General features: G+C 43.9%; 1 protein-coding gene across 6 annotated transcripts in view; it reads right to left on the bottom strand.

Annotated features, from left to right (window-relative positions):
- adam23a (ADAM metallopeptidase domain 23a) overlaps positions 1-16,692 on the bottom strand; it is a 163,621-nt gene extending 146,929 nt beyond the window's left edge. For all 6 annotated transcript variants that reach the window (XM_072261324.1, XM_072261327.1, XM_072261325.1 and 3 more), the window contains exons 1-2: positions 16,312-16,692; positions 15,587-15,777 (exon numbers count right to left, since the gene is read on the bottom strand). In XM_072261324.1, the coding sequence (XP_072117425.1) occupies positions 15,587-15,777; positions 16,312-16,384 (264 nt within the window). In that variant the 5' untranslated portion in view covers positions 16,385-16,692. The remainder of the gene's footprint in view (positions 1-15,586; positions 15,778-16,311) is intronic.
- Positions 16,693-17,686: the final 994 nt, after the last annotated feature.

Genomic DNA, 17,686 nt, shown 5'->3' with positions numbered 1-17,686 from the left:
TTAGCTTCTCCTTCTCGAATTTCATGGTGGATTTGATATTATGATCACTTTCATTACACAATACCCAATCCTGAATAGCTGATCCTCAAGTGAGTTCAACCACCAGCTGCTCTAAAAAGCCATTTCATAGGCACTCTAGAAATTCCCCTTCCTGGAATCCAGCACCAACCTGATTTTCCCAATCTACCTGTATGTTAAAATCCTCTGTGACTATTGTAACATTGCCTTTTGGCTGCATTTTCTATCTCCCATTGTAATTTGTAGGCCACATCCTTACTCCTGTTCGGGAGTCTGTATTTAACTTCCATCAAGGTCTTCACACCCTTGCAGTTCCTTAGCTCTATCCACAAGAATTCAACACATATCAACCTTACATCACCTCTGTCTAATGATTTGGTTTCATTTTTACCAACAGAGCAACACCGCTCCCTCTGCCCTCCTGCCTGTCTTTTCGATACAATGTGTATCCAATGTGTATTAGCTCCTAGCTATAATCTTCTTTCAGCCATGATTCAGTGATGCCTACATTATAACTGCCAAACTGCAACTGTGCTGCAAGTTCATCTACCTTATTCCATAAACTGCGCTCATTCAAATACAAAATTTTCAGTCCTGTATTCACCTTTTTCGATTTTGTCCGCTTTTTACATTACAACTCATCCTGTTGGCTGCAATTCTGCCCTATTAACAACCTCTCCTCACTACACCTCTGTCTGTGAACCAGCTACCTCATCTTCAGTACTATTACTCGCCTTTCCTAGGATACTTCTTGCATTGAAATATAGGCAGCTCAGGACATTAGTCACACCATGCTCAACTATTTGATTCCTGACTTTGCCCGAGCTCTTTCCAACATCTGTCTCCACAACCTCTCCACGAACTTGTTCTGGCACTGCAGTTCCCATTCTCCTGCAACTCTCATTTAAACCCCACTGTGCACCATTAACTAATCTTCCCATTAGGCACCATCCAGTTCAGGTGCAAACAGTTCCTTCTGTACAGGTCCCACCTTCCCTGGAAGATAGTCCAATAATCCAAAAATCTTATGCCCTCCCTCCTGCACCAACTCCTTAGCCATGTGTTAAACTGTATAATCTTCCCATTTCTGGAACTGAGATCACAACCCTGGAGGTCCTGCCCTTTAATTTAGCACCAAACTCCCCAAAATCCTTATGCAGAACTTTGTCACTCGTCCTACCCATGTCATTGGTACCTATATGAACCACGGCTTCCGGCTGATTACCCTGCCACTTTAGAATGCTGAGGACTCGATCTGAGATATCCTGGATCCTGGCACCTGGGAGCCAACATACCATCTGGGAATCTCAGTCTTGCCCACAGAACCTCCTGTCCCTTCCCTAACTAACAAATCCCCTATCACCACAGTGTGCCTCTTCTCCCCCTTCTCTTCTGTATCACAACAGAGGTTAACTCAATGCCAGGGACCCGATCACTGTGACTTTACTCTGGTCACCCCCAACTCCCCTCCAACAATATCTAAAGCCATATACCTGTTGTTGAGGGGAATGGCCAGAGGGATACTCTGCACTGGCTCCTTAACCCTTTCCTCTTCCTGACTCACCCAGTTTTCTGTGTCATGTACCTTGGGTGTAACTACCTTTCTACATGTCCTAACTATCACCTCTTCAGCCTCCCAAATGATCCGGAGTTCATCCAGTTCCAGTTCCAGCTCCAATTTTTAACAAGGCTTGTTAGAAGCTGCAGCCGGATGCACTTCTCTCAGCTGCTGTTGTCAAGGACACTGGTGGTCTCCCTGCCTTCCCACATCCCGCAAGAGAATAATTCCACTATCCTGCCTGGCATCTCTACTGTCCTAACTGAGCAGGTATGAAAAAGAGGAAACTTGAGCTTTTCTTTCCTTAGCTTTCTCTGACTGAAGCCTTTCTTTGTGGAAGCCTCGAAGAGCTAAAGCCTCAGTATCACCACTCTGAGTATGTCTACTCAGACAAAGGCCCACTGCGCTTGCTCCTGGCTTCCTTTAATTTGTTCTTACTAACTAATCCCAAATGCCAATTAGTTGCTAGTCAAAGCTCTTTTTCACTACCACAACCTGCTGCTGCTTTTCATCCTTGGGCAGTGGACCTGATTGAAGTCTCCTCCTCTTCAAACTTCCGATGTCCAGATTGGCTGCTGGTCAAAGATGACCATGGCTGACAAGGGAAGTCAAAGCTAACACAAAAGCAAGAGAGGACATATAATAGAGCAAAAATTAGTGGAAAGATGGAGGATTGGTAAACTTAAAAACCAACAGACAGCAATTAAAATAAGCCATAAGGAGGGAAAAGATGAAATATAAAGGTAAGTTAGCCAACTATATCAAACATAGAAACATAGAAAATAGGTGCAGGAGTAGGCCATTCAGCCCTTCGAGCCTGCACCGCCATTCAGTATGATCATGGCTGATCATCCAACTCAGAACCCTGTACCAGCCTTCCCCCCATACCCCCTGATCCCGTTAGCCACAAGGGCCATATCTAATTCCCTCTTAAATATAGCCAATGAACTGGCCTCAACTGTTTCCTGTGGCAGAGAATTCCACAGATTCACCACTCTCTGTGTGAAGAAGTTTTTCCTAATCTTGGCCCTAAAAGGCTTCCCCTTTATCCTCAAACTGTGACCCCTCGTTCTGGACCTCCCCAACATCGGGAACAATCTTCCTGCATCTAGCCTGTCCAATCCCTTTAGGATTTTATACGTTTCAATAAGATCCCCCCTCAATCTTCTAAATTCCAACAAGTATAAGCCTAGTCAATCCAGTCTTTCATCATATGAAAGTCCTGCCATCCCAGGAATCAAACCTAGTGAACCTTCTTTGTACTCCCTCTATGGCAAGGATGTCTTTCCTCAGATTAGGGGACCAAAACTGCACACAATACTCCAGGTGTGGTCTCACCAAGGTCTTGTACAACTGCAGTAGTACCTCCCTGCTCCTGTACTCAAATTCTTTTGCTATGAATGCCAGCATACCATTTGCCTTTTTCACCGCCTGCTGTACCTGCATGCCCACTTTCAATGTCTGGTGTATAATGACACCCAGGTCTCGTTGCACCTCCCCTTTTCCTAATCGGCCACCATTCAGATAATAACCCGTTTTCCTGTTTTTGCCACCAAAGTGGATAACCTCACATTTATCCACATTAAATTGCATCTGCCATGAATTTGCCCACTCACCTAACCTGTCCAAGTCACCCTGCATCCTCTTAGCATCCTCCTCACAGCTAACACTGCCGCCCAGCTTCGTGTCATCCGCAAACTTGGAGATGCTGCATTTAATTCCCTCATCCAAGTTATTAATATATATTGTAAACAACTGGGGTCCCAGCACTGAGCCTTGTGGTACCCCACTAGTCACTGCCTGCCACTCTGAAAAGGTCCCATTTATTCCCACTCTTTGCTTCCTGTCTGCCAGCCAATTCCCTATCCACATCAATACCTTACCCCCAATACCGTGTGCTTTAAGTTTGCACACTAATCTCCAGTGTGGGACCAAAAGGCTAACAAAAGTTTTTTTCAGATATATAAAGAGTAAAAGAGAGGTGGCAGTAGATATTAGGCTGCTGGGAAATGACACTGGAGAGGCAGTAATGGGGGACAAGGAAATGGACAACTGAATAAGTATTTTGCATCAGTCTTCATTGTGGCAGTATGCCGGGCGTTCTAGAGTTTCAGGGGCCAGAAGTGACTGTAATTGCTATTAGTTGAGAGAAGGTGCTTGGGAAACTGAAGGTAGAGGTTAGAGTTGTCACCTGGACCAGATGGATTACACACCAGGGTTCCGAAAGAGGTGGCTGAAGAGATTGTGGAGGATTTGAAATGAACTTTCAGGAATTACTAGATTCTGGAATGGTTCCAAAGTACTGAAAAATTGCAAATGTAACTCCATTCTTCAAGAAGGGAGGGAGGCAGAAGAATGGAGATTATAGGTCAGTTGGCCTGACCTCAATAGTTGGGAAGATGTTGCAGCTGATTGTTAAAGATGTGGTTTCAGAGTACTTGGAGGCACATGATAAAACAGGCCAAAGTCAGCAATGGCTTCATAAAGGAATAAAAAAACATGCCTAACAAATCTGTTTGGATTCTTTGAATAAATAACAGGCAGGATAGGTAAAGGAGAATTGGTGGATATTGTGTACTTGGATGTTCAGAAGGCCTTTGACAAATTGCCACAACATGAGTCTGCTTAACAAGTTAAGAGCCCACAGTACTACAGGAGAGACGGCGAGAGCATTGGCTGATTGCAGAAGGCAAAGAATGGGAATAAAGGGAGCCTTTTCTGATTGGCTACTGGTGATTAGTGGTGTTCCGCAGGGGTCGATGTTAGGACCGCTTCTTTTTACTTTCTATGTCAATGTTTTGGATGAAGGTATTGAGGGTTTTTTGGCCAGGTTTGTGGATGATACAAAGATAGGTGGAGGGAGAGGTAGTGTTGAGGAAGCAAGAGAGGCTGCAGAAGAACTTAGACAAATTAGGATGTTTCCTATGGCGGGGCAGTCTAAGACTAGAGGGCACAACCTCAGAATTGAAGGATGTCTAGTTAGAACAGAGTTGAGGAGGAATTTCAGTAGCCAGAGGGTGGTGAATCTGTGGAATTTGTTGCCATAGGCGGCTGTGGAGGCTAAGTCATTGGGTGTATTTAAGGCAGAGTTTGATAGACTCTTGATTAGTTAAGGTGTGAAAAGCTATGGGGAGAATGCAGGAGAATGGAGTTGAGTGAGAAATGGATCAGCCATGAAGAAATGGTGAAGCAGACTCAATGGGCCGAATGGCCTGATTCTGTTCCTATGTTTCATGGTCTAAGTCAGCCACAAATCTCAGTCAATGTCTGATTAAATATGTAGCTAATGCCAAAGTAAAGTTATATACCACAACAAAGAACCAGAATAAACCATATGACTATTTTTCTCAGCAGTGTCAATCCCGAGAACTGCATTCTAAGAATCTGGTGTATTGTTGCGTTGAGATTATGTTGAGCTTGGGGGGGGGGTGGGGTGGTCATTGAAAGCAATATGGAGAGAATACAACAGAAGCACAGAATTAATGTAAATGGTTACCCTTTGTTCAGTGCAGATTTGGTGAACTGAGTGTTTGTTACATGCTGTGTGATTCTAATCTTTGACCATTTTCAGCGACTTCATCAGTGACCAACCTTCCATTAGAAGGTCAGCAGTGGGATTGTTCGCCGATGACTGCAGCACATCCTCCTACTCCAACACCTCCCTCCATTTAGAACACAGAACATTACAGCACAGTGCAAACCCTTTAGCCTACGATGTTGTGCCCACCTCTTAACTTTCTCTCCCACATAGCCCTCCATTTTTTTTAAATCACCCATGTGCCTAAGTGTCTCTTAAACGTCCCTAATGTATCTGCATTCTACAAACCAACTACACTGTGTAAAAAAAAAACTCCCTCCGACATCTCCCCTCCCCACTATACTTTCCTCCAAAACTTTAAAATAATGCTCCCTCACATTAGTCATTTCTGCTGTGGGGAAACAGTTTCTAGCTGTCCACCCCATCTCTGCCTCTTATCTGATTTGTTCAGATGATTGGGACAAATCCAGGCTGTTTCTCACTCTCTTCAAACAAAAGAATGCATTATGATTTATTCTGGTTCTTTGCTGTACCATACATTCCCCCTTTTGGCATTAATCGTTCATTGAATCAGACCTCTGGTTTGCTTAGAGCACTAACCCTTAACTGGGCAATTTCAAACGTTTATCAGAACGGGAGCCCCCTCCACTCTCCTTGCCGTGTTAGTCCTCGGGCCTCACAACCATCTCCATGATGGGCTCGTGCTTCCCAAACCTCCCTACCCAACCCCAAATATTTCGTGCCCCAAATGACTTCCACTCTCTGTTGCAGCTCGTGTGAGGTTCGATTGCAGGCTTGGACCTTGTGTACAATGGATCAATATTCACTGGCCTTCATAAAGTGCCTCTCTGAGGTGGCCTTGCAACCTTTGCATCTTTAGTTCTCCCCTCATTCCCCAAAGCCTCAACTTTGACCCTGCAAGCAACTACAAAATTCTCTTTCAAAAATGACTGGTAAACACATTTCTGAAATCCACCGGTAATGCCTTTCCAATCCCAAATGAAACTTTCATTTTGCAAGAACAATAAACATCAGGGATCAATCATTTATCCTCCCAACCCTATCCACCATTTGACAAGATCATGGCCAAATCTCCATTCCCAATTTACACTCACTCCCAATCCCACATCCTCTTTCTCTTCTTGTCCAAAGATCTACCACTCTCTGGCCTGAGCCTACTCAACATCCAAGGGCCTAACAACTGCTGGGTAAACAATTCTGAAGATACACAGTTGAGCAAAGACATTTTTCATCACCCTATCCTAAGTGGCTAACCACTTAGCCAGAGATTGTCCCCACCCCTGGTTCTCCACGGTCGTGGAGAAAGCATCTCAGCATCTACAATGCCAGTCCTTATCGTTTCATTAACAATTTAGCCTAAACACCAATGAGTACAGGGCTAAATTAGACAATTCCTCTGTAGCGGCAGTTAATCCAATTTCCTTTGCATACCTCCATGGCAAGGCCTTATCATTTAACCAAAAAGGCACATCTTGCTAATTCTCCCAAGCTTCTATTTTCTCCATCACTTTAGATCAGTCTGCTCTAGTTACCAATCCTCCAGCTTCTGGTAACAAGTTCCTGTTTCTGGAGTGCCTCGGCAATCTAATCTTGGCTTCTGCCACTTCCACCACTCGCCCTGGCCAATATCAAGCAGACAACATCAAGTTTCATCCCTATTAATCAGAGTCAGATTTATTACCACTGGGATAGGTCATGAAGTCATCAACGTCAGCAAGACTAAGGAATTGTTGTGGATGAAGAAGCTGGGAGAACACACATCAGTCTTCATCAAGGGATCAGCGGTGGACAGGATAGGCAGCTTTTAAGTTCATGAGCATCAGCATTTCAGAAGACCTATCCTGGGCTCAACACATCGAGCAATCATAAAGAAGGCATGCCAGCGGCTCTACTTTGTTAAGAGCTTAAAGAGGCTTGGTTTACCAGCAAAAGCTCTAGCAAATTTCTACACTTGTAGAGTACAGAGCATTCTGACTGGGTCCATCACTGCCTGGTATGAAGCCTCCAACCCACAGGATCGCAGGAGGCCTGCACAGACTCAGCCAGCCCCGTCATCAGCACAACCCTTCCTACCATCAACGTCATCTTCAACAGGCAGTATCTCTAGGTTATATCTATCATTAAAGATGTGCACCATCTGGCACATGCCCTCTTCACATCAATACCATGGTATGGGAGCCTGAGGACCACGTGTTTTAAGAATAGTTCCTTCCATTCTGCCATCAGATTTCTGAAAAGCCCTTGGACACTGTATTGTTATTTGTCCCTTGCATTAATTATTAACCTTTGTAACTTAGCGATTTTTGTGGCTTCCACTACTCAACGAGCCAATCTCTCTTACTACTATATGCCTCCTCGTTGCCATCTGATAGTCAGCCCTTCTCTGGTTTACCAACCTCCCTCCCAACATCTCTACTTTTAATCTGGCATCTAGTCGTCGACGAGCTGAAATTTTCAAATGATGACCAAGATGCTTCAGATACAAAGTAGAAAACTGGAATACACTGATTTGGGGTTGCGAGGGTGGGAATCTGCAGTGGAAATTGGGCTAAATGCTAGAAGATGAGATTAATATGACTGGTACCATATGGTCAGCATGGAAATGGAACACTGCATGGCCTGCTTCCATGCTGTATGGCAAATCATTTTCTTCAGCCACCAGTCCCAGCTCTCTTCACGGTACATTTGCAGTACCTTCTCACAACTATAGTGGACCTCTGTTGCAGGGAAAATGATAATGGTGCTAATATAGGATTTGTAAAAATGGTCGACACAGACTCACTTGACCGAAGGGTCTGGCTGCATGCTGTATTTTTCTATGACCATCCACCATCTGCTAAAACCACTGCATTTTGTTGGTAAGCAAGGGAGCACTTCAGCCTGAGAGAGCGCTGCTTACGCGCTTGACTAAATGGTGAGGAAAACTGAAATTGTGCCACCGAGCAATGAATTAGATACTTAATAAAGTGGCTCCTGTTATGATAAGACCAACTGAGAGCACTTACTGCTGATATCTGGTATCATCTTCTCGATGCAGTGAAGCTCTGCCCTTGAATCCAAATAGCCTATCATTCACAGCACAAAATTAGCCAATTTCTGGAGGCACGATATTTGGACTTGAGCTGCAAAAGCTTAAAGACTGATCTGAAATGTGCTTCTGATAAAGCACTGACATTACACCTATCTTTCACCCACTTTCACTATTAATCCAAATACGTCTGATCCTTTCTGTCAATTTAACATCTAGGACCAGGAAGCAGATGGAAGGTTTTACATCTGAACAAACAACTTTTCCACAGGAACACTGTGAATCTAATTACAGTAATGGGTTTTTATTTAAGAGTCCTGTATCACAATGTACCAAATGACGTTATCATCTCTTGGTGTACATATACCGTAAGATGGCTTTCAGGACACCAGGAGACACTTCCTGCTGAGAAGTCATTGGCTCTTTCCCCACTCATAAGGGCAATGCTTCTTGGCCCAGGTTGATTGAGCAATGCTACATCTATGGAAAGGAAAACAAGTAGTGTTTTGGGTCAAAGACTTTCACCAGTTTGAAAAAGTTAACCTCTTCCCTCACCATACATGCTGCCTGACCTGTTGACTGTTTCCAACATTAACTGTTTTTGTTACAGATATCCAGCAATTTGCATTTTCATCCCTGACAATCACCAATATACTTAAGACCAGAAGAAAGAATAGAATTGGACCATTTGGCCCATCAAGTGTAATTGCCCCCTTCAATCATGCCTGATCTATTTTTGTTTTCTCAACCTGATTTCCCCGCCTTCTCTCCATAACTCTCAACCCCTTTTCCAATCAATCCTTGCCTTAAATACACCCAATGACTTGATCTCCACAGAACTGTGTGGCAATGAACTCCACAAATTCACCACACTCTAACTGAAGACATTCTTTCCCATTTTCAGTTATAAAGAGATATCCATTTATTCTAAGACTGTGCTCTTGGATCCTAGACTTCCCTACTAATGGAAAGTCTTCCAGCTTAAGATGGTGCTGGTGAAGCACAGCCATGACTTGCTGGCAGCAAACAAAATACTAACTACTTTATTAATCACACTTTTTCTAGTAAACGATCACGGCAATCAATAGCCTGTAACTTCCTTTTCAGAGTTGAGCTTTTGAACCGCCTGTACAACCTGGCATTTTTAAAATTCAAGTACACTTATTAACAAAGAATGTAAAAATTATACACCTCGAGGCAGCCACAAAGCAAGAAACCCAGGAACCCAATTTTAAAAAAGACCATAAAAGAGGGGGGAAAAACACACACACACATCATGCAAACAATAGAAGCAAATGACAGCATCCCGAACCAGATTTAGTCCTTAGATACGCTGCCTGGAGCAGCTGGAGTAGGTCCAAGCCTACTCATATTAGCCACCTCAGTCCATCACATTAGCGGCGTAAAGATGCCGCAGAACTCGCAGAGGTGACAGCCGCCGGAGGGAGGAATGGACATCATGGACAGTGAACGAAATCAGCCCGACCCTCGCCTCCAGTCCCAACACTCGTGCTTTCTAGTCTATCTGGACTGGTGTTTAAGTTGTCCAAGCACCGGGTAATGCGTCGCTCCAGGACCTGGATCACAGTGGAGCGATACACCCAGCCATTCTCGATCTCACCAAATCAGATCAGTGCTCAGAGCAATCCAATCCAATCTGAAAACTTGAAGGTGCAGGACAGGTGAGGTGTGGTGTGTACGGGCCGAATTAAAGCAGCAAGGCCTCGGCCCAGAGAGCAGGGAATGAGCAGATGTTTGGCCATTGCTGAAGCAGACTTGGAGACGATTCGATGCGGCAGAATCGAGCTGAAGCAAGAGGAGCTGAGGCAGAGTCGAGGCCGAGGGGGCCTGGGAGCAAGAGCGGGAATGACTTGAGGTGTGATTGACTTAAGTACTCAGCTGAATTGGAAAGGTCGGGTTTGCGCCAAATCGAGGCAGCAGGGTCCGTGTCCAGGAACGTATTGAAGCAAGGCCTGGGTCCAACAGTGAGGAACAACCCAAAGTTTGGATGATTTAAGCGCCACGCTAGATTCAAAGGATCAGTGTATCGGGACTGGAGGCAAGGGACAGGCCGGTTCAGCTCACTGCTCTGCGAGGTTTACTCCTCTCTGTGCTGAACTGAGGCCGTGGCCGGCAACTAACAGGCTACTGGATCGGCTGCAGTAACGTCTGGTTTCATGGCTGTGGACTCGCTTTCGTGAATGTCAGTTGTTTGCTTGCTTTTGTTGTTTGCATGATTTGCTTTTTTTTCCCTCTGCACATTGGGTATTTGATAGGCTTTTTTTAAAAAATGTATTGTATTGGGTGTCTGTGTTTTGTGGCTGCCCGTAAGGAGATGAATCTCAAAGTTGTATATAGTATACGTACTTTGATAATAAATGTACTTTGAACAAGGGTCTTGGTGTGAAACGTCGACTCTTTATTCCTCTCCGTAGATGTTGCCTGACCTGCAGAGTTCCTCCAGCATTTTGTGTGCATTACTAATGGAAACATCCCCTCCACCTAAACATCTATGGAAGCAAATCACCCTGGCTGTTAAGTGGCTCTCCACAATAGCAGAGAGTCTGCTGATTTACACAACCGACTGCCTAACCCAACTCAACACTCCAGCTCAACACTCTCTCTGTCAATCATTTCATCCCTCATTCTCCTGCATCCAACTACACTGCTAACAGTTATTCTCCTCAGGAAATCACTGCAGGGAGTACACATATAAAGAGAGAAAGTACTTATTAAATACAATGTAGGACATCCCTAGGAGCTTTATAAGCAGTCTGAGGTCTGGTTGTTGCTGTTACATAGAACACACAGGCCAGCTAATTTACGTGCATCCAAATTCCACATGTAGTAATCAGATTTGTGCTTCTGAATAATTATAGGTCAGATGACCGCAAACTGCTCTGCTCATCAACAATTCTATAGATCATGACCTTTACAGAACCATACACAGGGAGGTGGGAAGAGGCTTTTAGTGCCTCCTCAAAAGATATCACTTCTGATAATCCCACCATAGACCCAGACAAGCCTATGCTTTTTACTTGTATTATTTTAATGGGAAGTAGAAATGCATAAATGTTATGTCAGGACACCTCTCCAAGGATCATCACCTTGTCATGGTGCAGAGACTTGAGAGTGCCAGAGATCCTGACAGCAATCCTGTCTAGAGTTTAGCCATCTAGTGTTTAGACCCTGGTGGTAAGGTCAAGGGGGAGTTCCGGACAGAGAGTAATCCAACCAAGACCTCACCAGCAGAGCTGGCAGAAGGCGAGAACACACTGCAGCAGCAGTGAAGGGTCCCCAGTCATCTTGTATTCCTTGCCACTGAACCCTGAACCCAATCTGTCAAGGACTAAGTGGTGTCTGCCCGTGCATCGGGCTCCTCACGTTAAACAAGGTCATGCAAATGCAGTCTCCATTAAGGACATCCACCCTAACATCCTAGATTAAGTCCAGTGGTGAAGGGGACAGGATTGAGAGGTCTGGAAACCCCGCAGAATATGCGGATCTCGGATCGGCCTCTACGGTCACCTGAAGACCTACCAATAGACAACCTCTTAGGAGAACATCATTCTCGACTCGAGTAATCGCCCTGCTACTACATCAGGGCACGTGGTTTACATGAGATAAAGGCACTAAGCAAATGTCTTTTGTGACCATCACTCCTGTAATCTAGGAACCAACTCCAACTCCTTCATAGATATTGGAATGCAAATAATTACTATATTATTTTCCACTTATTGGTGTCAGTTAACGAGAAATATGACCCTGGTCATAAGGGAGTCCCTGCTCATTTGGAAGATGCGATGGGATTTGTCACATGCATCTGGAAAGGTACATATAGGAATTCCACTTTCAACAGTATAGCAATCCTATCATACATCACTGAATGTCAGTCAGGATTCGGTGCTCAATTCTCCGGTGTGGGATCTGGACATCCAAGCCTCTGAATTATATCAGTCAACTCGAGATGCAAGTTTACTACCATTGGCAGTTCAGCATTAAGATGTGATCTCACCAAGGTATAAAATTCCAGCCAAGATGGTGCCTGCGTACAATACTCCTTCGGGCGACATCTTCTGGATAGATCATGAAACCAAATAATTCACTTCTTTTATATCTTTTACATTTGTTTTTCATCTTGAGTGTGATTCTGGAACTATTGGAGCCTGTGATTTGCAGTTTGGAGATTGTTTGGGTGTTTCAGCACTCTGCAGTCTCCAAGAGGATTCTGGGAGGCAGAAACAGTGTGCGCGAACCTTATGGCGGGCGAGCCGATGATTGACTCCATTTCACCAATTAAAGCCTCCATCGTTTGCTGATTAAAGCAACAAGGGAGATTGAAACATCAAGGCAAACGTGGAAGAATGTGGAAGGTGAGCACCAACCGCCTGCCTTTTCATCATTGAGGATTGCTCTGCTATGCTACTTGAGAGGGGAGAGCCTGCCATTGTGCCTGGAGCATGTTGCCAAGGATTTCTGCATTTTGGATGTGGACTTGGACTACAGACCTTTTCTTTCTCTTATAGCTTTTTTGCATTGTGTTTTTTACCCAATGTTTTTCAGCGTTTTTTTGTGTGGGGATGGGGGATTTGGGGTTGATATGCCTGTTCTATTTTGTTCATTTTTTTTGTGCAGAAGGAGGGATTGGGCGGGGTCGATATGCCTGTTCCATTTTTGTGCGGGGTGGGGGGATTTGTTGGTTGATGATCGTGCTATCTTTTCTTTCTTGGTTGCATGGCCACCCAGAGAAGAAGAATTTCAGAGTTGTATACTTTGATAATAAATGAACCTTCGAACCTTTGAATATAATTTGTAGAACTTGGCAGAACAGAGGCAGCTTCCTCAGAGAGGGCAATCTCGGGACAAAGGCTCAAGCTTTTACGATAACACTGAACTTATTCTGCAAGGGCTATAATTCCTTAGTCTAAGGGTCACTAGAAGTTTAATTAAAGTGCATGCAAGCCTGTTATCAATAGAGTATAAAAGTACAGAGAAAAGCAAATTTTATTTCCATTGGCACCACAGCGTGACGACTCGTTGCAAGGTGCTCCCTGCAGATCTACTTATTACTTCTATTGTGAAGACACTACACAAGACAAGTTTTTCCCTGTATCTCAAGAAATGTTACAATAATATATCAATTGACCACCTGAGTGCAGAGATGCTACCTCCTGTTAAAAGAAATTACCTGAGTCACCTGACATTCCTCTGAAACAAAGTATTTTTAGGCTCCTCTTTGCCCCCAGTAGTCTCATCTACTTCACAGTCTCCAACACACAATGGGGTAACCTTGCAAGGCAGCCCTCCAGAACCAAACCAGACTGTTCTTGAGACAAGATGCTGGAATCTAGAGTTAAAAAACAAAATACTGGAGAAACTCAGTGGATCAGGCAAGGGCGAGGAATAATCAATGTTTCAGCTCAGGGAGGGGCCCATTGTTTCAGAGGAATATCAGGTGATACAAGTCATGGTTTAACAGAAAGATAATATCTCTGAACATCAATGGTAACCAAATTAGCTTTAATATAATTCATACTCTACTGATCACATGGAATGTAAATGTCATTGAATATACCCAACAACGGGGCATCTTGTCTCCAGGGATGAAGAATTACAACCAATGCAAAATAAATTTATTCTTGACACAATCATCCCTCTGCTTCCACAGAAGCTGCAAAGACCAAGAGTTCCTCCAACAATATACTTCCAGTTACAAAAATATCTTCTTCTCTGACATTGTTTCCAGTCCAAAGCCACCAGCATGAGCAAGTGGCTTATAATTAGTTTATTTCATAAACAAAGGTTGCAAGGTAGATGAGTTCTTAACCCCATTCCAGGAATCACGCCACACCACTCTGTTTACTCCTTCCACTTATCCTGTTAATCAGAACTCACTGGCTATGTTAACTGGGTAATTATGTTTCAGTCTGGGCCTATACTTTAGGAAGGACATCAAGGTTCACTAAAAATGCTAATATATTACTAGTTAGAAAGTAATTAGGCTAGAGAACGTGCAAAAAAGATCCGGGAATTTGGCTTGGTCTGGAGGACTTTGGTTATAAGGAGAAACTGGGACAGCTAAAACCATTTCCCTAGACAAAGTAGCCCAAGGCGTGATCTTATTCTTCTTCTTAAAGTCATAATCCCTACTGGGACATAGACCACCGGTGGCAACTCCCCAGAGTCCTCTGACCTGGGCCAATCTTTCAAGTTGTTCTCTAAAGCAGGTCATATTCCTGTTTTGGAGACCTTGCTCTGCAGAATTTGACTGCTGTGATTCCTACAACCTTCAAAAATTAAGCCACCAGTAATGGCGGAAAAGTTTCACAAAATGGCAAGTTCGTTCTTTCCATCACAACTACACCTGGTGATGCTCCTATACCTCAAGTCCATAAGCCCAGACCAGGGCAGGTACAACTGTTAGGGTGCCTGGCCGATTCTTTCTCTCCTGTTAACACAGCAGCAAATACCACCTGCTAACATGCCCTGCTGATGACCATCTTGAATTAACCTGGCCGGGACTAAATACGGCTCATCCACCCATAACACAGCCTGACCTGTCTACACTGGTCAGGCAATGGATCAACTTATCAAAGTTACATCCTTCTCTTTAAAGCCCTCCATACCACTCCCCTCATCTGTGACTTTCTCCATTCCTGCTTACCTTCCCCATGCTCTACATTTGACCCCTGACCATGACAAAACTGTAGGATCAATGATGATTAATTAAATCATTTAATCATTAAATGAAGATTAATGTAGGTTCAGCATTAACAGGTTGATGGTCGATACATAATCAGAGGGCGAAAGGACCCTATTTCCATGCTCTCGCTCTCCCCGACTCCTTAACCCCGTTTGCCCCATCGATGGGCATCATTCTTCCAGTTGCCTATCCTTAAAACTATACAATTTTCCTCTTCTCTTTAAAGCCTCTCTCATGTCATCACCATGCCATTAAAAAGCTCCCCCAGCATATTTTCATTGGGTGTAGAGGTACTATGGATATGTAAATTGTGCAGCAAACTGACATTTCAACAAATCTGGATGCATTACTAAATTAATTTCTGGGCACAAAACAAAGGTGCATCTGCCACCTTGGATAAGTTAGCATTGGAATCAGTAACACTGCGCGTCTCCTGGACACCATTAAACAAGTCAACCACTGTTAGCAATTAAATCCACAAGATATTATCCACTTGCGGGTGTCTCAGTATTCAGAGTTACACAGAAACTACAATGCAACTCCAAGGACGCTAATGGAATTTGAAATCACTGCTTCTCACTGCACATTGTTCAGGATGGACACATCCCTCAGCTGGATAGTGGAGACCAGAAATGCAACGAAATGCTCCATTAAACGGGTGAAGTGCGGGGGGGGGGGGAATCTTGGGGTATCGGGGTTGTCTCTTTTTGCCTCATTTACCTGGTCATCTTTTTGCTGGTTCCTGGCTTTGGTATCCAGGATGTGGTAAGTGCTCTCGTTGTCATCATGAACGTAATAGATCAAGCGTAAAGGCCACGTTATTTCTTGCTGAGTCGTGTTGCTGGTGTGGTTCAGCGCTGCACCAGCATCCGCAAACGATGAGTCCTCATCAGCACCGCTCAAATGCAGAACTGTCAGGGACAACCAGAAGAGAAGGAAATAAACAGCGTTCCCGCTTTGCATCCACAAACGATTGCAGAGCAATGCAGTAATGAACAGGCATAGAACACAACGATCGATTGCTTATTACCAGAAATTTGTGCATGCTTTTCCAAATTAAAACTTATCAACTGCAGTTAAAAAAACATGTTTATTCCTCATTCTGGTTGCTTGTTGCTAAGGGAACAAATTCCCTTTGTTTTATTTAATTCACTGCAAAACCACATCTCAAAGGATTCAACCCCCATTACTAGAAGCCCAAACGTTGCAAATAAGCCTGCACTTGGCGGGGGGGGGAGGGGAGAGGCGGGGAGGGATTTGTATTTAAATAAATGATTCGAGTACTTCTCTAGACACGCTCTGCACCCCAGAGTATCTGCAATACTGGTCCTCACGCAGTGCATCGCAACCAGGCGGCAATCTGCGCTGCATTTCATTATTCCTCACAGTTTATATGTAGAAAATACAAATAATAAATTTGCACTGTTCCCCCTTCCCTTACGTACCCGTTGCACCAAAAATCTGGAGGATGGAGCTCAGAATCACAGCCAAAAAACAGCAGCACCCGGCACGAATCATGATTCATATTTGTCTGTTGTTTCTTTGTTGCTGGCTCATTCCTTCTCTCACCTCCGCCTGCTTTCTTGATGCTCTGCTCAGGAAAGGAGTCGATGCGTGGTGTTGACTACCATCTTCCGCTCCTTTCCTTGTCCCTCTCTGCCTCAGCAATGCCCTAACGTGGACATCTTGTCTAGAGCGACCGGAGAGCAGGTGCCGCACCTGCGCACTCGGAATCCCTCCCCTCTCCCGGTCACTCGATGCTGGAGTCTACCAATGCAACGCTTGAGCCTCGCGTGTCGATTTTCTGCTGAATTGTCAGGGACCGAATTAAGATAATTCCTTAATTTATAATTGATGCGGAAAATAATATTCTGCGGTTTGCATTATTGAGATCTAAATCATGATGTTTCCCTTTTTATATACTCATCACATGCATAATGAACACAAGAAATTGCGTTCCTATAGCTGCCGAAGGAGCAGTATAACCGATGAAGAACTATTGAAATATAGTGTGTGCGTGTGCATGTATAAATAGTTGATTGAGACATATCGGGACCAGTACATTTTGGCCCAATTAAGCAGCTGCCCCAATTAGCCGAAGTTTCATAGAAGTGGCTAAAAAGGTAAATGTAGTAACAAATTATGTATCTAAATGAAATACCAAACAAATTAGAACACTACCAAAAGTACTACAGTACCATAAATCTGTGTATTAGTTTCTAATAGTTATTGACGGAGGAATTCAAACAGTGCACGCAATGAACAAGATCAGCGCAGATATCTCATGTAGACAATGGACTGCCTTCATACAATCCTGTCGATGACTGCATCCTCCAAATCTTCATTTTCATTGTAACATTCAAGATGATTGTCAATACCTTCAAATTCTTCACAGTTCCTAACTTGTTGAAGTAATGACATCATTTCATTTTCACTCCCAGCCATTTCTGGCACCTCCAAGCCTGAATACTTGAAACCCCAATGAGCAAAGAGTTCAGAATGTCTTACTGCTTATTTCTCAGCAACTATCTGACAAAAATCACTGGTATTTAAACACAAACACACACATATGACACTATTTAAAAACTGTTCACTCTAAGCATGGTATAGTGTCCAATTGCCACACAAATCCGTGCAACAGACACTAGTTAGAACCTAATTGGCAACAGTTTCCTGCCCCAATGGTGACATGATGTCCCAAATCAACAGAGGGAATCCAAGGAATTGTCTTGAATAGATTGTTTCTTTAAGAATTGCCCCAAATAATCAGCTGGCCCGATAAATCGATGGTCCTGTTAACTGGACACCACTATATAGATA

The sequence above is a fragment of the Mobula birostris genome, chromosome 6 (genome assembly GCF_030028105.1).
Source record: "Mobula birostris isolate sMobBir1 chromosome 6, sMobBir1.hap1, whole genome shotgun sequence".
In the NCBI taxonomy this organism is placed as follows: domain Eukaryota; kingdom Metazoa; phylum Chordata; class Chondrichthyes; order Myliobatiformes; family Myliobatidae; genus Mobula; species Mobula birostris.
The sequence above is the reverse complement of the archived record's forward strand: the minus strand, read 5'-3'. Positions and strand labels throughout refer to the sequence as shown.